This window comes from Euprymna scolopes, chromosome 18 (genome assembly GCF_053919585.1).
Source record: "Euprymna scolopes isolate OS-2025 chromosome 18, ASM5391958v1, whole genome shotgun sequence".
NCBI classification, from domain to species: Eukaryota; Metazoa; Mollusca; class Cephalopoda; order Sepiida; family Sepiolidae; genus Euprymna; species Euprymna scolopes.
The window spans coordinates 4,958,243-4,981,241 of record NC_136499.1 but is presented as its reverse complement, the minus strand read 5'-3'; the positions used below and the strand labels follow the sequence as shown (position 1 = coordinate 4,981,241).

General features: G+C 32.7%; 1 protein-coding gene across 3 annotated transcripts in view; it reads left to right on the top strand.

The window, feature by feature from the left end:
• LOC145297488 (ral GTPase-activating protein subunit beta-like) overlaps positions 1-22,999 on the top strand; it is a 198,968-nt gene that overhangs the window by 49,936 nt on the left and 126,033 nt on the right. For all 3 annotated transcript variants that reach the window (XM_080143373.1, XM_080143372.1, XM_080143371.1), the window contains 7 exons: positions 4,167-4,400; positions 5,908-6,168; positions 7,086-7,217; positions 7,618-7,830; positions 15,252-15,487; positions 18,484-18,620; positions 21,217-21,320. In XM_080143373.1, coding sequence (XP_079999499.1) covers positions 4,167-4,400; positions 5,908-6,168; positions 7,086-7,217; positions 7,618-7,830; positions 15,252-15,487; positions 18,484-18,620; positions 21,217-21,320 — 1,317 coding nt within the window. The remainder of the gene's footprint in view (positions 1-4,166; positions 4,401-5,907; positions 6,169-7,085; positions 7,218-7,617; positions 7,831-15,251; positions 15,488-18,483; positions 18,621-21,216; positions 21,321-22,999) is intronic.

The window sequence follows — 22,999 nt, the reverse complement described above, 5'->3', positions numbered from 1 at the left end:
GTGTTTTATAGGTAAAACATTTGAACATGATATCAAATAATAGCAACGTTTTAAAAACAGAATTTATAAACTTCTAAGAAATTCTTCTTGGTCTTCAGAGAAGAATTCAAATAATCAATGAAAGCTGATATTAAAAGGGAGAAAAATATTACAGGACGACGCCCCCCCCTCCAACCCCACAAATCCTACTCATGGAATTGTTAATAAAATTCACAATCCTTTCTACAATTTAACTGTATTTGGTTAAAAAAAAAAACTCAATCTATGCCTGATTTGTCCACAAAGTTTTGGTGATGAATGTTTAATAGTTTTTGTTTTATTAGCATTTAATGATATGCAGGGATACTTTTGTGATCATTTAATCAGTAGAATGGCGTTCAAACTTATAAAATCTAGAAAGTTAAGATTCAATATCTGTAAGATAATCTCAAAGGTATTGTCTATGAAAAAAAAATCCCCAGATTATTCCTGAACTGAAGACTATCAATGGCAACAATCAGAATAATGCCAAAAAGTGTGTCAGAGTTACTGACAATTTTTACATGTTGTATCCATGTGTGTTTATCATTAAATAACAAGAAAACAACTGTTGGATATTTATGATTAAAACTTGATGGACAAGTCAAATAAAACAAATGTAACTTTCCACTTTAAACAAAACTTTGCACATGATCGTTTTTGTAAGCATGTACTTTTGCACATGTGTGCTCATCTCATAAGTGAGCGATCAAAAAAAAGTCATTTTCGATATGTACATTGCAGGGTGTTTATACGTGCTGCTCTTTCTTTCGTAGTCTCTTCTTGTCGTTGTTTCATGACTCCACAACCAAACCAAACATGATGAATAAATATTAGAATATATAAAAAGCTTAAAGCATAATAGTTTGTTTTTCTAAAATTACTGAACTCAGCATTAAATAGTCTGAAAATGGTTGATAACAAAGCAACCAAAGAAAACACTGGAAATAAAAGTCACTATAAACTTTAAGTATACAAAATATGTTTTCAAAATTATTCAGTTTAACATTAAATAACCCAAAAAGGATTGATATGGCATAATACAAAACAACAAAATCAGTCATAAACTGAACTTCATTTGGTTTGATTGCAGAAAGGTTTGTGAATTTTATTAACTGTTTCATCGGTGAATTTCTTGTTAGAAGGTGGGAAATTGTCCCGTGTTGTTTTGATTTTATTTCATGTTTGGTTTCCACTGATTATTTGCCATATTCATCAGTTTATAAAATTAGTGAAAAAAAAAAAAAAGTGTTGCCGTTGTTTAATATTATTTTAAAAGTTATTTTAATATGCACTTCATTTGTATCGTTTTATCAGTGCTTCAGTATATGTGAATGTTATTGTGTTTTAAGGTGTTTAATGATGTAAGTATATTGCATACTTTTAGCAACTCTGTATTTATGTGCATAACTTGTCAACACCCACAATTGTTTTGTTTCACTAAAGTAATTATTTCTGATGTAAGTATATTCTATATTTTGTATAAGATTATGATTAATGTCATGCATTTATCAAGTATATAAGTAAATGAACCATCCAGCAAATCTTGTTTCTACATCCTGTAAAGGACATATGTGTTTGTTTTTGTTTTTTTTGTTTGTTTTTTTTGTTTTTATTTTTTCAAATGTCTTATTGGTCTCAGCTGGTATTATGACCAAAGGATTTTTAAAAACAGATTTTCTAAAGATTGTTTCTGTTGTTGAATAAGTGATATTATTGTCATGATTTGAAAATATTTTTTAAAATCATTTTGTTTTGTTTAATGTAATAATGTATCAACTCACTATTTCATATTAATTTGGATTAGAAAAACTGGTTTGAACTATGATTAATAAAAGTATACAGCATTAATATATTAAAATACAAGTATAGCGTTAAATATTTAGGGGGTTAAATAAGTTAATGCAGAAAAGATGTAGGCAGCATCCTTGTGGTCAAGTATAAGTACAAGAAAATTATAAAAAAACATTTTAGTTAAATAACTTTTATGTAAATAAGTTTTAAGTAAATAAAAAGAACATAGATTCATGTTTATTTGATTTCATAGAAGAGACTTAGTCTTTTATGAAGAATCTTTGAAGAGAGGCAAAAATGGTTTTGGGAAATGACAAATTATGAAAAGGAGGAGAGAAATTATTTAAAGTACATTCCTATTAAATACATTAAACTTTGTATTTAATTTTTTTCATATTTTAGACGGCATTAGATTTTATCAAATACGTTTATTATTTTGGACATCTCTCATTTCAATCAAATTTTAATAAATCAAATTATATAACAGATACATTTTGGTGATTCAAAGCATTTTTCAATCAGATAAAAAGTGTGTGTGTGTGTGTGATGGTGGCTTGCAGCATTTTTAATCCTACAATGAATCATAAAAATTGTAAACGCTAACTCATTAGCATATTTTTTCCAATTTTTCTCAAATCAGAATTTTCATAAATGCCACACAAAATAAACACAGTCAAAACATGTCACAAAAAGTTCTGCCCCCCCCCCCGAACCAGAACCAAATCACAAGTTTTCTTAGCATTTACTGAAGAAAAGTAGATATCATTAAACTCAATTTCACATTAAAATGCGTGACTAAAATTAAAAAATGAAGGTAAAAAAAACCCCAGGTATATCGAGCATATTGCTTATTGAAACCAGTCAAAATAAAGGGGAGTAACTACTATAAAAGAAAACAATTTTCAAAACCTAAGAAGTGAAATAACAGCAAAAATGCATATGTAGATCAAATGCCCTTAAAACTTATCTCACATGCTATATTTATATATATATATGTTTGATCAGTTGAATATACTTATACTGCAAATCTACCAAAGAGAGGTTAACTATTTGAGAGATTTAACACAAGTACAGCTAAATAGTTATTTTCTAACTCTAAAGGCATTAAACACTAATTCTACATAGGTTTTAGATTATTTGAAACTCAACTGAAACTTATTGAATATTGATTTTACAGTCTTTAATAATAAATGCTACAAATATTATAATCATTGCATCACTGAAAAAAAAAAGAAAAATGATAGCCAATCAAAATCAAAACATTTACTTGTCAGCCTGTGCCTGTGTATGTATATATATATATATATATATATATATATATATATATAATAAATTCCACTGTCAAACAATGTCGCAGCCCACAAGAGCCATGACAGTCAACGAACTGGAAGTCCAAGACTCGAGTTATATATATATTTATAACAATCATATCATTGACAAGTCATAAGTAAATATATGCTTATTTTCTTACCCAAAACATTATGATGGATTGAACTTGTCAATAACAATTGGACATTATCTTCTTGGTGTCATATCAATAGGTGAAACAAACTAAACTGATATTTTTTATGTTGTAATAAAAAGTAACTCAAATCTTCATCTGTTCTTTTGTTGATTATGAATTAATAATTTTATACTTCTTGAAATAACAATCCCTTGCTTAAACCCTTATGGGTAAGCATTGAAGATCGCAGCCAGAACAGAATGCTAAAAAAAAGATATAAAATTCAATATAGGCATTAAAAATGATTTTGCATTGTTATTTTTGTTACATATTAATACATGAGGAATCATTTTGAATTAAAATCTAGTTAGTATTATGCATGTAAACTTGAGAAAAGCATGCTTGAAATGTGTCAACATTATTCGAATAAGCAAAATCAAAACAAGATGGCGTTCGAATTTGACTTGATGTCATGTAATTTCACTTAGTTACCATTGTTCACATTGTATGAGATGTTGAGGATCTTTTAGAAACATATAATCTCTGTATCCTTCTCTTTTGGTCTGCAATTAGAGTCCACAACATTTTTAAGTAACATATTGGAAAATGGAGAAAGTTTGTTAAAAAAAATGTATCCAGAAAAAGTGTCTTTTTTATTTATTTATATTTTATTTATTTATTTTTTTATATAGTTTTTAAATTTATTTTTTGATTTATTTTAAAAAATTTTTTTATTAGTTTTTATTTTTTATTTTCTTTTTTAGCAAAGCTGAATGCAAATTTCCTGCCTTGATGTAAACTTTTGTTTGTAGGGTTATACTTACTCCATTGTAGCAGGGGTTGTCCCTTGTTTCATCTCATTTTATTAGTTAATGATAATTTACCTCATTTCTTGCTCCTTCCTGATCAGCCGATATAGCAGAACACTTGTGTGAACGGGTCCTCAGCGTTCTCTTTGAGATCTGGATTCTCGCTTGTGCACGTTGCTTCCCATCTCCCTCTCTCTGGAAAACGTTTCGCAATATGTGTGTCTACTGGCGGCACCACGATGCCCTCATCCAACAATGGCATCGGGTCAACCATGCTCTGATATCCCGTCTCCTCAAGTTTATGTATGGACAGGATTACCCTGAACTTCAAATCCGTGAGTAAACAATATATCTTCATCTCTATTAAAAATCCATTACAATATCATTCTCACCTTGATTCTTGCTAATTTTGAATATCTATGTTAGCAATAATAAAGAAACAAACAATACAGCTATATAAAACATAAGTATTTCTTTATAAGCTGTATTTGCATATTTAATAATTTCATGATTGGATATCTTCCATTTGTATGTGTAAATCACTCAAGAGTAGAAAAAAATAAATGTTGACAAAATTGTTTTTATTGTTTTATTTTTTTTAATGGTGAATGCTCTAACGAACTGCAAGCACTTGTGCCCCCACAATGTGAATACCCTCGACAGACCCGACAGGCTGCAAAATCCCACTCCCACACTGTAGAGATCCCTAGATGTAAAAGATCTTTCTACTCCAGTAGTTTTTTCCCCAGAACCGCTAGACTTTGGAATTCCATTCCAGGTCCCTGCTTCCCCAACTGTACTGACGTGCAGAAGTTCAAGTGCAATGTGAACAGACATCTTGCTGCTCAAATCCCTACATAGTGCCCCAGTAGTTGTTGCCCCTGATAGTAGCCCCCTACACCAAAGTGGCAATGTGCCTTGTTTGGGGTGAAAATGTAATTTAAAAAAAAAAAAAAAAAAAAGCAAAACCTCTTGTATACTCTATTTTCCAATTGATGTTTATATTTTGTTCCATTTATGGTTGTTTAAAATATTATCAGTCGGGTAGACTGGATTCGTTTTAGCACCGTCTGCATTCCAATGTTAAATAAGTAATCTTAATATTGTTGAACAATAATATTATTGAACAATAGCTGTTTGACAGTACAAAACCTATAGATTGCTTTGAGGAAAATGGCCCGCAAAACCCGAGGAACCACTTTACTCAATAGACTCATCAGGAGTTAATCATTGATTTATAGAAAAACAATTAAAGAAATGTCTTGCAAGAGCAAACTTATTGAACAATACTATTACTGAACAATAAGTAATCTTAATAATGTTGAACAACAATATTATTTAACAATACTGGCAAAATTAAGCTTCAGTGATTATAGATTATAAATTGACTTTTAATTGTCCTGTAACACTCATGCAATGAAAATATGTTTTTTTTGTATTGCTACCCAAGCTTAAGGCTGGTAGTAGGGCTAAGTAAGGGCATATGTTTTTTATGACTTTTAAATAAAAATAAAATTTTATTTTTGTTCGAATTGATTTTTTAAAATTTAGCTTGAAGATCTTTTGTATAGTTAATATTCCTAGTCAAGTTTTAGTATTAAAATATATCAAAGTTAAGTTCATAAACAAACACATCCCCTCTCTTAGCTTTACCATTAACCCTAAGTCCATGTGACAATACCAAAATCGTTTGAAAAGACTTCCTTGACAATTAAACAAAACAAACAAAAAAAATAGTTAAAGCTCAGTTTCATCAATATTATTTCAAATTTGCATCAAATTTATTTTGCAGCATTAACTCCCCCATTTCATGCTTTAAAATACTTTTCTTTTTTTTTCTAGCTGAAGAGGATTTCCAACTGATACCTGCTGAGATGACCAATGATTGCATTGCTCAAAGTTGGTTCCGATTTCTTCATATCTTGCAAAACCCTGTGGATCTGTGCCATCCTGAAATCATCAGCCAGACTCCAAAGTTTGTAGAAATGGTTCTGGCATCAAAAAATGTGATTGATCCCTGTGAACACGAGTGCCTCAAGTCTCTGCCCCTGATATTCTACCATTCCATGCATGGAATATCGGTTATGGTCAATGCATTCTTAGGTCAGTAACATAAATGAAACCATTTTTGGAATAAAATGCAGAAAATAAATTCTAAATAAAACATTTGGTGCTTATTTAGAAAAAAACAAAAATATAGAAAAATCTTTATGATGTACGTCATATTCCAAAAATCACATATGACCAAGTAGATTTTTTTATATAGAAAATCATTTTGTACAATTTTTTAGCGGTTTTAAAAGTAAATTGTAGTAATTACAAGGCTGATTTTGATAGCTACAAATTGAGTTATCTCCTTATTTACAAATCATGGCCAACTATGTCTTGCTTAGTCATAAATTTTGGGAATATGACATGACGTATTCGTTCCATGATGAATATGATTTTTTTTCTGTAATTTTGTTTTTTCAAAAATGTGATTCTAAATAAGTACAAAACATAAGATACCAGTATTTGCAAACCAACTTCGGATGTGTAAAAATCTCCAGATTCATTCAAGCAAATTTGGGCATTTGAAGTGAGTTTAGAAAATCAAAAATATCTTTTATTCATTAGAATGATTTACTTTTTTTTAATCGTTTAAGTTTTCCTTTATTTTGTTTTCAATTTTTTTTATTTGGCTTTCGAAGGGCTTTTTAGCTAACCTGGGGCTTTAACGCTGGTGGTGGTGTTTCTTTCAGACTAGGTTTCTCTTGTAGTTATTTTACCTACCTCATCCTTTTTATTGTTATGATTAGCTTCTTACATCAAATTGCTTCATGCCTTGTCTGGAACAAATTCCATAAAAATAAGAATATTGGATTAATAAAAGAAAAATTTAATGTGTATTTGTCAAAGTTACATCTAGTCTAGGAAAACACTCAGAAAGCTAATCTCTTGTCTGATAATGTTAATAGAGATTGATCATCATGTTTTTTTTATTTTTCATGAATGAGAAATCAATGTTCTTATTGTTTTAGGCATTGCACAGTCCACAAAAGAATTTTCAAATTCTTCAAACGCAGCCAACTCTCGCACGAATCCTGTATGTACTCCACCCGGTCAGCGTAAAACTCCAATGAGACCATTCGCAGCACCTCTCACACAGAAAGGTAATTTTCATTATTATTCTGAAAAGACTTTTATATAACCATATCTGCTTTTGAAACTTTCCAGCAGGTAGAGTTTCAGCAGTACCCTGGAAGCCTCCTTAATTTAATTTTTTTTGTATGCTGTATGACTTGGTTGTATGAATTTATTCCCTTATTTGTAAGCTGGAAAAGGTTCTTAAGTCTATTTCTTATAAATTAATTTCAGTCCGAAAAGTCCACACATGGCTTGTCAATGTCTCCACTGCTCTCTGTCTCAAGATGGCTGCTTGCATGTGTTATTTTGTTCTCATGTGAAGACACGATCTCAAGAGTTAAAGCAGAGGAGGCAATGCTGCTTTTACAGAAAAGACTTATTTTTTTTTGCAAATAATCTAACGAAAATCTATTTTTTTCCTTGTAGGCTCATCAAAATTTTCCTCAACATCATCAAATTTGTACAAAACACCATCGTCACCAACTCCAGTGATAGGAGCTGGTCAGCTTTTGCTTGACTCCAGCTTAACCATGGCACCATCCCGTCCCCGTTGTAATAGTATCCTCCATCTTTTTGGTGCCTGGCTCTTTGAAGCGGCTCTGGCAGGTGTCATGCTACACCCTAGTCACAGTGAAACAGGTGAGTGAATTTGCTGCTGACGCACCTGCAACAATAGAAGAATGATTGTTACGGTGTGAATGCGTATAAATGTGCAGTTGTGAGAAAATCAACAGCATATGAGTCATGATATTTACGTAGAGAGGAGCTTTGTGTGTCGTTTAGTTTAATGTTTGATGAGCATGCTGTTTTTAAAAGATGTTGTGTCTCCGCAATCACCAACTGAGGCGAGCTCTTCTATGTATCGGCAATTTTTATAATTTTTTTTTTTTTCCTTGAATTAATTTTTGGAATTATAATGGAAATGAGTAAATTTGTATGATTGATTTTATTTAATTATTTGGAATTATATATCCTCATCTTTTAGTTGTTGTTTTCTACGACGTTTCAGCCTTCGGCAGGTTAACCGCAACGGGATAGGAATGTTGAATCCTCCAACTACATGCACAGCAATTACTGCCTTCCATAGTTGTTGTTGTCACCTCACCACGGTTTGGTCAACTAATCCTATGACCGACTTTGGGTGGGATCGAAACCTCCAGACAATGCTCACTTGGAATCTTGGATAGTCCTGCATCTCTATCCACTATGCCACGGGCCCCAAAGGGTAATCAAGGTTGGATTTTTTTGGTCTTATAAATCCAATTGTTCTTCCAAGAATATGAGGATAATAGTCCAAATCTATATATCTATAAAAACAGAGATGTGTGTGCCACAGACGATTTCTGATTGGTTAATCCAATAATCACATCTCCTAAAAAACAATCGTTTCTACGCTCTTACCTTTACCATAAAATATTATGGCTTTATTTATTGTCCATCTTGGAAGGGTTTAATTTTTTAATAACTTGTTATTTACAAATTAAAAAAATACGAAACTATTATGCGAAACTAAACTACACGAAATACGCGCACACACGCACACACACACGTTCACTACCGTCACGTTGTTATGGCAACCAAACCCGCTGACTTCTTTTTCTCATTTCACTCGTGGTCTTAAATTAGATTCGAATAAGTCGCCAAAAAACAAATATATAACAAATAAATGTTATCAAAGGCAAGTTATTAAAAAATTAAACCCTTCCAAGATTGACAATAAATAAAGCCATAATATTTTATGGTAAAGGTAAGAGCGTAGAAACGATTGTTTTTTAGGAGATGTGATTATTGGATTAACCAATCAGAAATCGTCTGTGGCACACACATCTCTGTTTTTATAGATATATAGAAGATATATAGTTTAATTTTTTAATAACTTGTTATTTACAAATTAAAAAAATACAAAACTATTATGCGAAACTAAACTACACGAAATACGCGCACACACGCACACACACACGTTCACTACCGTCACGTTGTTATGGCAACCAAACCCGCTGACTTCTATTTCTCATTTCACTCGTGGTCTTAAATTAGATTCGAATAAGTTGCCAAAAAACAAATATATAACAAATAAATGTTATCAAAGGCAAATTTTTCGTGTTTTTATTCAATTTAACATGTTTAATCAGCTCGAAAAGCATACAGTGTTTACCGATGTATTGGAAAATTCAAGATGGCGGCCGATTCTCTCTTTAACACGGTAAGTTTGGAAAAAGGTGTAATAAATAAAAAACCGGTTAAAATACTGTTAAAAACTCGCTCAATATATGTTACCGTGACATAGGTTGACATATATTCGGCGGGTTTTTAATAGTATTTTGTATAGTTTTTTATTTATAACACGTTTTCCCAAACTTACGGTGTTAAAGAATGTGTGAGACGCCATCTTGAATTTTCCAACACATCGGTAAACACTGTATTCTTTTCGAGCTGAATAAACATGTTAAATTGAATAAAAACACGAAAAATATATCCAGTTTTTATCGGTTTTTTACCTTCTCTGCAGAAGTACAAAAAAAAAAAACAAAAAAAAAAAAAAACGGAAGGTACTTTTACAGAATGTTAAACTAACCCTAACCGATGTTTTATGTTTAGTTTAGGAAAAGTCAGAAGAAATAAAAGTCATTATTGCATGAAATATACGTATTTAGTTGAAGTATTGTTTATGTCAATTCTTTCGAAGAAATTTAGCAAGAATACCTGTAAACCAGGAAATCGGTAAAATGTCATCAGGGATGAATACTTGTCTATTATAATTTCTACCCTTGACAAAAACTTAGCCATAACAAAAGAGATTTATTGTTCAGATTGTTTTTGAGATTGATTTCTAAAAAGATATTTTATAAATAAAATCGACTTTAAAATTAAAGACTTAAATTACAATAATTGAATTTAAACATTCTTATTTCAATATTTGGCACATAACACCTGCAAAAATGATCACAATGTCAGGATTTCATTTTATTTCAGAATCGATGGCAAATACTAATATTTAACATTAGTTTATCATTTAAGCCGATAAAAAGCCCTTTTTTTTTCGAGTCATAAAAGGATTTGGAGTTTCCTAATCAACCTTTCGGGTGCAGTTGCACGCTCTCAAAATAACTAAAGTGTTGGCTTTAAAAAAATTGGTTCATTAAAACTAAACAGGTTTAGTTTTAATAAAAAAAAAAAATTAAAAAAAAATCGCTTTGGTAATTAGATATGTCGTATGGTTATCCCTAATCGCTGAATAAAACCGCTAACGAGTTGAATGATTACGACACAAAATTAAACTCGGGTTCCTGAAACGGAAACTTTGTTTGTTTTTGTTTTTTTCTTATCAATATATTTACATTGTTATTTTGTTTTCATTTTCAATCATTCGAACAGTTTTCTTTTTCAAGTAATCCAAGTTACAAAATTCCCACTGTTTACTATGCTAAAATCACAATGACTAATGTATACCTATTAACCCTTATCCTTGAGTGGCCTCTGGGCCTTGATAAGTGGTGACACCCATGTAAAAAAAAAAAAAAAAAAAAATCACTCGAACAGTTTTCTTTTTATAATGTACAGTTTTAAAAGTTTAAAAACTATATAGTTTTTACTTCAGGAAAATTAATGGGTCAGTTTTTACGATGTGCCCTGTTAAAATACTGTTAAAAACTCGCTCAATATATGTTACCGTGACATAGGTTGACATATATTCGGCGGGTTTTTAATAGTATTTTGTATAGTTTTTTATTTATAACACCTTTTCCCAAACTTACGGTGTTAAAGAGGGTGTGAGACGCCATCTTGAATTTTCCAACACATCGGTAAACACTGTATGTTTTTCGAGCTGAATAAATATATTACATTGAATAAAAACACAAAAAAGATATCCAGTTAGGTAGAAAAGTAACTTATCTTGCCTTTGATAACATTTATTTATATATTTGTTTTTGACTATTTTTTCGAATCTATGTGTACAGTAATCTTGCCAGGATGCGGAGGAAAATGAATGAAGGGGGAGGGGAATAAAATAAAAACATTTTGGAAACAGAGTAAGTTTGAAAGAATTGCTTTGCACAGAAAGAAATTAATGAAAAAATAAAATTAAATTTCTTTTCTTTCTTGATTTTTTTTTTAGTTTTTTATGAAAAAGGAAGTCAAAATTAAGACTATAAAAAACAATTTTTATTAAGAGCGAACCTCAGTCGTCAGGTCTGTAAAAAAAAGACGTGGAATAATAAATGTTTTCTAATACAAATTGTTTTTACTTATGTGTTCATTTGTCTCTTTGAAGTTCGTTTGTTTAATATATCGGTTTGCAATATAATTTTGTCATTCTGTCAGACTCAAATTTTAAATCTATATATCTATAAAAGTTAAAGTGTGTGTGTGTGTGTGTGTGTGTCTGTGTACATTTCCCTACGAAATAACTCTGTCAATTTTTAGTCTACAGACTCGAAATTTGATATACAGGGTACTGAGATTTGGAAAAATCTATGTGATCGGTTTTTAGCCAGAAATTTGGCGATTAAGGGGTCAAAGTTCAACGATTTGAGCTTTGAGAACTCTACCAAACTTCTCCGACAATTTTGGGTCTACACACTTTAAATTTTAGATATAGCTTCCGTGGACATGAATCTAACTTAATAACTTGATTTGAGCCCAAAACAATAAATTTTCAGGGGTCATAATAGGGGTCAAAGTTTAAAAAATTACCCCCTTTTTTTTGCTCAGCATACACCTCCAAACACCCGGGCAACGCCGGGCACCCATGCTAGTAATTAAATAAAATTGATTGTTTTTTTTCTTAACAAACGATTAAAATGACTGAGTTGTTTATTAAGAAAGTGAAATGCATTAAGCTGGCATCCATTTAAGAATCATTAAGCGATTTATATCTATCGCTCTCTTTATATTCTTATAAGTTCTATTTTCTTATTGGTTTATGGAGCTTTTTTATCTGTTTTTTTTTGTTTTTTTACATAAGCGTCACCACTTATCAATGTTTACGAATGATGTGATGGTTAAAGAGGGAAATTCAAAAAGGTTTATAGTAAAGTTTACTAATTGAATAATTCTGTAAACTAAAATGAAATATAAATATTAATACTAATGTTTATGGGATATTCCTAATCAGGTGAAAAAGCTCACTAAACCAAATAAAGAAGAGAGTTTATTCTGAGAATGATGTACTCCCGAGATTGAATGATGATCAACAAATATTCCACCCTTCCATATTTTTATTGTTATCGGAATTGATGAAATCGCCCATTTTTCAATCAAATCGATCGATTGCGTACTCTAATTGGGGACCACTGCAATACAGCGGGAGAATGCTTCACATACAGTGACTTAGTTCACAATACATTTTAGTCCACATTGCACTGTAGAGAACGTATGGTTGATTTTATGAAATTATTTTGTATAATGGCTGAGATTAAAGTTTAAAATGCAAGAGTTAAGTATCATGGCTCAACTCTGCTCTAAACAGAAACATTCATGTCAAACATGTCCATCTTATCAAAGAACTCCCTGTTGATTTTATATCCCCTTTTATAGGCCCTTCTGCTTGTGCAGTGATGAATTCACTTGTGATGTTAGGCTGCATCAGTTTAACTATGGTCAAAATCAGACTATTCTTTCTTTAATCAGATTTTTTCACTTATCGACTTTTGATTTTTTTATATTTATCGGGACATTCTGATACAAAACCTATCTAAGACCACTACCAGACACATAAAGTACATTTGTGTGAAATTTAAAAAAAAATTGACCCAGTTGTTTCAGAGTCCATTAGGAATGAACTCACGCACACAGAGTAGCTTGTATGTATAAGTATATATATATATATATATATATATATATATATATATATATATATATGTGTGTGTGCCTGTGTAGTAAGTTTTGAAAATATATGTGCCAATTAAGCTACACAAAATTTTCCGTGTTTCATTGTAAGGATTCGTTAGGCTTTTGCATAGAATCAGTGTTACTTGGTGTTTTTATACATTCCTGTGGTACTGGGTTTGCCAGTCAGCCAATCAAATTTTTCGTTATTTAATCACCTATTTATTTCATCCAATGGATGCGCATTTATCAGGTAGAGGTTTACTTGACCTGTGATTGACCTCTTTTTGTTCATTTTTCCCTTTTCTTTGGGTTGGGAAGTGACCTATTTTAACCTTGATATTCTTTTTATTTTGTACTAATTTATTCGTTTATTAACAATTATAATTATCATTTTTGTTATTGTTATTTACTTTTGCATTATCTTAAGGTAAAGTTTATTTTGTGTGTGTGTGTGTATATATATATATATATATTTATATTTGCTATTTCACCTCTGCAATTTAATACATTTTTGGGTTTTATCATATCTGTTTTTAAAATCTAAAATATACACACACACACACACATCTACTGTTTTATTTATATTCAAATTTTATGAGTATGTCAAGAGTGATGGTCTCACCTGCCATTTTGGAAAAAAAAATTTTAAAAAAGGAAATAACTCAACGATAATTAAAAACTTGTAAGATTTATTTTGTAATGCCTACGAATTCCCATTAATTGTTTAAAAATGATTTTCTTTATAAAAACAAAACTACAGCAGGATTTTTTTTCCTCTTAAAGATTGGCACTGTGATACTGCCATTCCAGTCAACCAGGACCTTTCTTTTCTACAATCATTTGGTTGTCACACCTCTGTAGCAGTGTCATCAGAATCAGTTGCTTTATGAAAGGCAGTCCCACTGAATGAAACAACTACAGCCCAAATCAACTTCATTCAAACACAATGCAAATTTTTGAGCGAATTGTTGACCATAGAAAATGGGAGATTATCATATTTACTTAAAATGCAGTACAACAGATGCCATCCATGCCGAAATATGGAGAAGCATACCGAGAGGTTAAAAGTGCTGGAGTGAACGCAAATCAAACGTCCAATTTGTTGGTCTGTGTTGTTAATCACTTAATCACTATCGTATCACTCATACTTACTCATGTTTAGCATGTGTCATGTTCTTTTACTTTCTTTTAAAAACAGGAGTACAAGGGGCATTCTGAACGTAATACCTTTTATTTTTTGATTTCACTCAAATGGATCAGAGGGGATTGCAAATTGCATTGCTATGATGACTGAACTTATGCATTCATGACCTGAAAGTTTCATCTGCCGGTTGCAGATATTGACAGTGTGAGACTCTAAGAAAACAAACCCTTTCATGGATGTGCGTCAGAAACAGATGCACCATTAAATTCCTGGCAAAAGTGCATTGAGGATGGTTGTATGTAGAAAAATAAAGGTTGCTTGTTTTAATGATACCACTCCCGTCTTTGTAACTCTTTACTTTTTGGATCCTGGATATGACCTTAAACTATATCTGATAGTGAGGCCCCAGCTTGCAGGGTTTGGGGAGTGTGGAGAGCCACCCTTTAATTGCCATTGCTCCCAGGTCCATTCTGACCCAGAGTGGTAGTACCTGTTAGGGTCCCAACTATGGGTTAAATAGAAACGGACTTGAAAAAAAAAATATTCTTTTAAAAAATTTTTATTAAAAAAATGGATTCGGCATTAAATAACCTGAAAAGGGTTGATATGCCGTAAAACAAAAACAACCAACAACTTTTAACTTTTTGAGTTTAAAAAAAAGGGTTGGCTTTACTTTTGGAACGACACTTATAAAACAAATATTCAGCTACATGGAATTACATAATACAATAACCTTATAATTTGAACACTAAATAATATACATGTTAACCGAAAAGTTTGCCTTTCCAGAAAAAAGATTTATGAAAATGAAATGAAGAATGCAAGTACTGGAATTAAATTTAGAATTTGTGAGTTTTTGTATGAGTAGACAAAGGCCCTTACTCAAGCAGACCTCTTTTATACCTGCAGACATATTATTTTGTGCGAAAGTTTCATTCATAAAGCATTCTACAGGAAAAAGTCAATCAGCTTTAGGTTGTGTAATGCAGTTGTACCAAAGATATTTTTGTACTTTTCAATTTGAAAAAAGTTGTGTTTTTGTATAAGAGTGATTCTATTAACATTTCAATTTTCATTCAAATAGCTCAAAAACCCGAGCGGCGAGCTAATTCTTTCACAGAAAGTCGGCACAGTTCTATGGTGACCGACCATTATTCTGAGAAAGGCCGAATTGCTGACAATACTTATGAAGATGGCCGGGCAGAGGCATGTGGCACTTTATGCAGAATACTTTGCGCTCACAGGACGGGAGAAGATATCCTACCAGTTTATTATTCCCGGTTTTATATTACTATGTATTATGGACTCCAGACAGATGAGGTAAGAATTTCTTCTTTATCCTTTTTAAATTTATAAAAAAATCACTTGTTTATATTACTTGTATTGATCGAACTATTGTTCTCATCTTAAGTGTTATTTGTGCAACATTTTGGTCGAACTGTCCTCAGATTTGTTGGAAAAGAAAACCAGACCAAGCCTAGAAAATAGTAGCATTTGGAAGCTTCTAATTGGAGAAAAAACAGACATTGTACACCCTTAAAATTTTGGTGATAAAAGGGAGATAACCTACTGTCGATCTTTATTAGATTTGCCCTCCCCCCCTTTGTCAACTAATTTTTCACAAATACGAAACAATAACCATAAAGTAGAGACTAGCTCAAAGAATACAAAAATGTCTACAAAGCCAATAACTTTTCTCTTTTCTTTTCCAAACAACAATTGACATGCCTGAGGATGATCACAGGCCAAACCAACCGAAACGTAGCTCAAATAACGCTCAAGATGAGAAGAATAGTCTAATCAATACAAGTAATAAACAATCAGCCCTCATTGAAAAAATTCAGAACATTAAAATTACTTGATGTTGAAAATTTATCATTATTGATTCTCAATGCTGATTCGAAAAGATTATTCCTAATTGAAGCCTTTGAATATCGGCTATGTGCAGGGGCCAAGTTTTATACTCGGAGAGAAGGATTGCGCGAACAAGGACCTGGTAGGTGCTGCATCTTCTGTCGCGGATTAAAATGGCTCAAATTGGTAATTCTTTGCAAATATCTAGAAAATTAAAGATTATGATGTTTTGGGACTTTGTTCATATGCAAATAAAAGCGTGATTGGTTAACAACAAAAATAGGCAGATTACACTTTACTAAGGTAGTAGTTTTTATGATGTCGATACATGAGCTTGTATCTCATATAAGTCTAAAGAATTATTTTGAAAACTGAGTACCTGTTGCACGTGTTCATTATTATATTTCCTTAAGAGAACTTGAATGTCTACTCGACACTCTCTCTGTACAACCTGGCATGAGGATGCTTCACTCTATAAGTAAACCCTGACTAGATATTCAAATAACATACAAGGTGCCTTCAATAAGTTTCCAGACTTTTTGTATGGGCACTTTTATTAATAGTACACACATGAAACTCTAGTCCCTTTCGAAGTGATCTCCTCCGGCTGCAATGCACTTGTACCGTTCCAACAACTTCTGGAAAGTTCCATGGAAGTCCTCTTGTGTGAGCGTGTCAATGACCCTCGTCACAGCGTCTTTCATCTCCTCAGTTTTTTCATAACAACATCTAAGGTTTTCCTTGAGCTTAGGGAATAACCAAAAGTCACAGGAAGCAAGATTTGGACTATAGAGAGGGTAAGGAACTGTTTTGATGCCAATTTTGGTCAAATAGTCTGTGACAAGGATAGAGCTGTGGAGTGGTGCATTGTCCTGGTGAAAATGCCACTGACCCGATTTGAAGAATGCTATTTTATTATTGATGGAGGAGGACAAGGGTATTATTTTTTATTGGAATCCTTTGAGATGAGTCATTTGTAAATTTTATTTATTTGCAAACTGTTATCCTCATCTTAGTTGTTGTTTCACCAATTTCAGCCAACTCATCCTCTGGCCTTTATGAAATGGTCAACCGCGACGGGGTAGGAATGCTGCATCTCTTAACTATATCCTCAATAATTACTGCCTTCCATAGTTGTTGTTGTCTCACCATGTTTTGGCCAACTAATTCTCTGGCCTGCTTTGGGTAGGATTGAAACTGCTATCTTCAGACAATGCTCACCTGGAAGAGTAGAGATTCAACACCTCTATCCACTGCGCCCTGAAATGTGAAATAACAACAACTCCGAAGATGAGGATAACAGTCTGCAAATAAATAAATTTCCAAACGTGTAATGAATTTGACATTTAAAATGACTTTCGAAAATATCACCGAAAAAAGCGACCCTCCCTGTAGAAAAGTACCCAGTTGAGGGTGAAGGAATTAATGTTTTTGGCCAATTTTTCGATACTTGTCGTCCAAAGGGTTGAGCTTCAAAATGATACTAATCTTGTGACAATCCGTCGCCTCTGACAAAAGTTTTACGCAGACATACAAAGGCTTCCTTCCATCTTGACAGACTATGGATACCCATAGGCTGGCTGCACGTGAAATTTTTGTGGCAAGAGTTGTGCAATCTCCAACCACACCTCTCCTGAGTCGACATGTTTGAATATTAGTGGCAAGTGGAGGTTCAAGACAACTGGAAACAATGCTGAGATAAGCGGAAAGCACATACAGCGCCTAGCCTTCCCAAGTGGTCACCCATTTGGTACTGGCCAGGCTCAATGTTGCTTAACTTTGGTGATCTGACGAGAACCGGTGTGTTAACATGATTGTGCTTTATATAGGCATACATTTAAACAGACACGTGAGATTTATATTATAGAAGATGGTCATTACGTTTTTTTGTGTCTAAATAAGTAGGAATATTTTTTATTTTTGTATGATTAAAAACTACATGGGGGTTGGGGTAGTTCCCCAATCAGTAATCGTATATTCCAAGCCCATCCCACATTCGCTTCAGATTTTTTTTTTTTTGTGGTTAAGTCCTACACCTTAATTTAGATGTCCTACACCTTAATTTAGATGTCCTACACCTTAATTTAGATGTCCTACACCTTAATTTAGATGCTATCATTTCATTCTGTCGAGAGTACTCTACAACTTGCTCTAGCTTTTGTACTAACTTGTCCAGTAAGATTAATTGCCGTGTGCTGTTCCATGATTTAAAATTAATAACTGAAAAAGTTGGGGTTTTTTTTCCTTCCAATTTATCAAAAGCCATCTACTCTGCTTCTTATAGGCTAATCATGTTTGGTGTCACATTCTGATTGGCTGATCAACTTGGCCAGCTCTCTGCATATTTCGGTGGTTTACATAAATTTCCAGTTCAGTCCTACTGAACATTTATGAGAATTCAATTCGTAACATGCAACCAAAAATGTAAACGACGACATACATTATGTATTTTTTCATTGCAGAACATGAGTAGTCAAGTATTGTCAAGTATTCTGTTCAATTCGTGCGATCTTCTGCGGGTGGATCTTGCAGGAGCCCAAATCCTCGTCCCTTATATCCTCAATGCTCTTGAACTTGTCATTTCGGAATTTAAATGCATGTGAGTATTATTTTTATATGAATTCATGCCTTGTCTTTGTTGTATACCCTCGTCCTCCTCCATCAATTATGGGTGTTGTTCCCTTCCTTTCTTTCTCTTTATATGGTGCTGTTCTCTCGATACTTTCTCTTGGACAGAGAGATTAAACATTGACGAAAACAATTTAATCTTAAACTATATATTAGATTAGCAAGGCTATCCAGTATTGCTCAGGACAAAAGTGTAACATAACTTCCATCTCTTCACTCTTTCCCCCTCCCTACTCTTTCTTCTTTGTTCAGTCCATTCCTCTCTTTAGACACACACTCATAAGTTGAGACAGCTTAAGGTAAATAATTCTGTGAAAAAAGAAAATAATCAGAATTAATTTCCTTAGGTTAGTATTGGGAAAATAGACTACATGATAATATTAAAAGATGCGTATTGATAACCTTTAGATGGTATAAATGGACATTTGATCCCCAAATAATGAATCTTTTCTTTAAATACTATACATCCAAGGTTATACTGATTTTTAAAAAATTACTTTGTGGTATTTGTTGTGTACTTTGCAAGTTTTATCTGGACATACAGACATTTATCCTTTTATATAATAAGTTAACTATGTATCCATTTCGTTACCTCTTTCATTCTTTCGGTGCTTGTTAAGCTGTAGTCGACAGATCAAATTTCTAAACATATCATTTTAAACAAAAATAATATTACTTTCTTGTTATCTCGATAAAAGTAATATATCCAAAAATTATGATAAATCATCGAGTAGGACAACTGCTATTGTGTTTTTTTTTTTGTAAAAAATAACTCTATCGCTATTGGGGAAACATGGCAGCCGTTATTAATAGGAAAAGCTGGCAAAAAGGGAGATAAGCAAAGTCAGTTTAGGCAAAAAGGGAGATAAGCAAAGTCAGTTTATCAGGTTTGTTTGTTTTTTTGTTTTTTTGTTTTTTTTTCAGAGGTTTTTACTTTATTTTGGCTAAACTGCCTTATCTCCCTTTCTGCCTAAACTGACTTGGCTTATTTCCCTTCCCTCCAGCATTTTTTTTTTTTACATAGGAGTCCACACTTATCAAGACCTGAAGGCCACTCGAGGATAAAGGTTAATGAGTGTACAGTAGTCAATGGGATAGCATCATAGTAATCGTTAGAGGTGGAAATTTGGTAAATTGAATTACTTAAAGGGACAGTTCAACAAGAGTTTGTTTACATTAGACTTGAAGACCACCAAATTGTAGTCAGCTGGAAAGCAGGTAAATGGAAGAGAGTTCCACAGGTGTACAGTTTTAAAAAAGAAGCTAGACGAGTGTTTTTCATGAAAGTTTGGTGAGGGAGACCATAGATTGGAGCTCAGACGAGCACTTGCCATGAAAATAATAATAAAGCAGAGACAGGCTTGCAATGTCTCTTCTGTGGGAAAGAGGTTGCAGGGAAGAGAAAAGGGCATCCCCTAACTAGGCCCTAGAAAGGAAGCCTCTATTGAGAGATTCACTAATCCTATGAGATATAACCATAAGCACATCTGTTGTAGATCTAACAGAACGGAAACCATATTGCATGTTACTAAGAAGATTATTTTTGCTGAGGTGGTTGACTACTTCTCTATTTAACCCAGATTCCAGCAACTTACTTATGATGCACAGGAGACTTATTGGTCTGTACTGAGAGGAAGATGACCAATCATCTGAACTCTGGGCATACTGATGAGGTTTTCCCTATTCTTAATAACTGCCGTAATGTTTCCCCAAAAACAAGACATTTAATTTTACAAATAACAGTTGTTCTACTTGATGAATTATCATAATTTTTAGATATACTACTTTGTTCGAGATGACAATAAGGTACGTCATATTATTTTTGCTTAAAACGACACATATTTAAAAATTTGATCTGTCGATTATAGGATAACAAGCGCCTGTTCACTTGTTTTTTTCTGTCTGAATCATCCTCCATAAGGGTTTGAGTGCCCCTATCTTGTAGGACTTATATCTTGTTGACCATATTCCCCCCATGAAAAAAAATTAAAGAAAATTTTGTGCCTCAAACATCATGTAAAATGATCAAGTAGTTTTATTTAAAAAAATAAAAATAAAAAAAAAAAGAAATCTAATTTTATAGATAAACAACAATCATCAATCTCTCAACACCATTTTTACAGGATAAGTGAGATAATTCCAAATAAGTCAAACTTGCACAATTTTAAAAAGTCATTCTTAAAATGAGATAGGGCATTGGAACATCTTCAATTTGCTTAAAAATGATTTTCTTTAAAGAAATTAATTTAAAATATTACTACTTTATTAATTTACATGAATTTTGGTGTACGATACTTTCTTTCCATCACGGATATATATAATCACGGATGATTTTTCTTATTGTATTTTTGTTTTTCATAGAGTAGGAGGAGTTATGGCCTTGTACTTATGCAGAAAATTTCTGATTGTAACAATATTTTTACATGCTTGCATCTAAATGTTGCTACAAATTTGATATATTTTTGACAATAGGATTCAACTGGTTATGAAAAATCCCAACCGATTGCAGAACCACATTCTGAATTGGTTTTACGTACAACTTTTGTCTTTTTCCTTTTATTTTTCAGAAATAGAGAGACAATTCCTTCTGTTGACCTTCGCAAAGCATGTTTTCACCTTCTTTTATCAATGCTTTGTCTGCCTTTACACTTCAAAGATCTTGAAATCAAAGGTAAATATTCCAGAGGTGTTTTGTAAAACGGGGCACAATCCCCAAGAATGAGAGATTAAACATTTCCTTTTTATTAATCACTAGCAGGCCACCTGGTATTGCCTGATCATAAAATATGTTTAAATATACTTTAATTTATGCAGGTTTGTATTTATTAAAGATCCAATTCTTTATTGATTATTATATTGTACCCAGTACATAGTCGTGATTTCAAAATATTTTTAAAAGAAAACTATGACTGGGATGCCATCAGCTAAAATCAAAACCAAAACATTAAGTTCTCTAGCAGTATTCACCATCATCTGAGCTAATAACACTTGACTAATTAACACAGTTAAAGGCAGAAATATATATTTGCGCATGCATACACCATACACATTAAGTCAAACTATGCCTGCCAAATTCAAATTTTTCAATTTTGACTCTTTAGCAGCTATTTTGTTCCACAACACTGGTTGCTTTGTGTTAACATCAGATTTGCTGTTTTCCAATAATTAATGCAATTTAATGGTGCTTGTATAGATGGTGACTATGGCTGACTTGATTATCTTTGCTTTTTATAGAAATTATGAAGACAACTGAATGTTTATTGCAATTTTTATGATATGGAAATTAGCCATTACGTTTCAGTTGACAAGATGAATTTCAGCACACTGGTTTTAAAATTCCCAATCCCTGTGTTGGAATTGAAACCTATCAGCTAATTTCTATACTATGGGGATGTGAGCACTGCTTGTTAGCACTTTCTATTTTTTTTTTTTTTTCTTTAAGTAGATTTATGCTTAAATCATTTCTTGATTGATCTAGTGTAAATCAAGATACACTTCATAAAAATAATGCAGCGTCCCCCCCTCTCCCAAGACTCCAGAGTGTTAAATGACTTTTGAATCTCGGATTAGATCAGATCGAACTACTTACCTACATTTATTACCACTTAACTGCATTGTTGTACTAGCTGAGGTTCACCATAGTATCATTCTGTCAACCAATGGTTTACAAACCATCAGACCCTTCTTTGTTAGAATGAGCTATGGTTTGGCTTGGTTTAGGAGATGCACCTTCTCAGGGTAGAGTTTGAGTCCAAGTACTTAAAGCGATTGACTTCTTCTAAGGTTTCCCCGTTGAGAAGAATCCTGCTGAGAAAAGATGATAGGAATAAATAAATGGATAGGAATCTAGTTGAAAGGATTTTCATTTTCAAAACCTTCACCTGCATACTAATCTTAGATGCAAAGTTGTGCATTTTGGATGCTGGCAAAGTTTTCTCAAAGTTATCAGCATCATCATGTTTAATGAAATTACAGTCAACAGAGACATAAGAAAACTTGGCAAGTGCATTGCCTGGGAAAACATGGTCACACACTCATCAAAGAGCTTCACAGTTCTTCCATGTTCACCGCTGACTCCAGGACTGGTTGCCCATCACTATTTTGGTCGCTTACAGACCTTTGAGCATAGCCTGCATTCATCCGAAACATTGTGTCGTTCTACAGTGGGAGCCAGCTCAACCCATCCTGGATGAATGTAACCTAAATTACAAGTCGTAGGTAAGATAATATGAGCTTATTGTCAAATCGCCTGAGGTACCTCTACCGAGAACAATATTCATTTATATTTTAACCCAATTAGAGACCTTTTTCAGAAGAGCTGGTTTCACTATTCACGCTCGCACCACATTT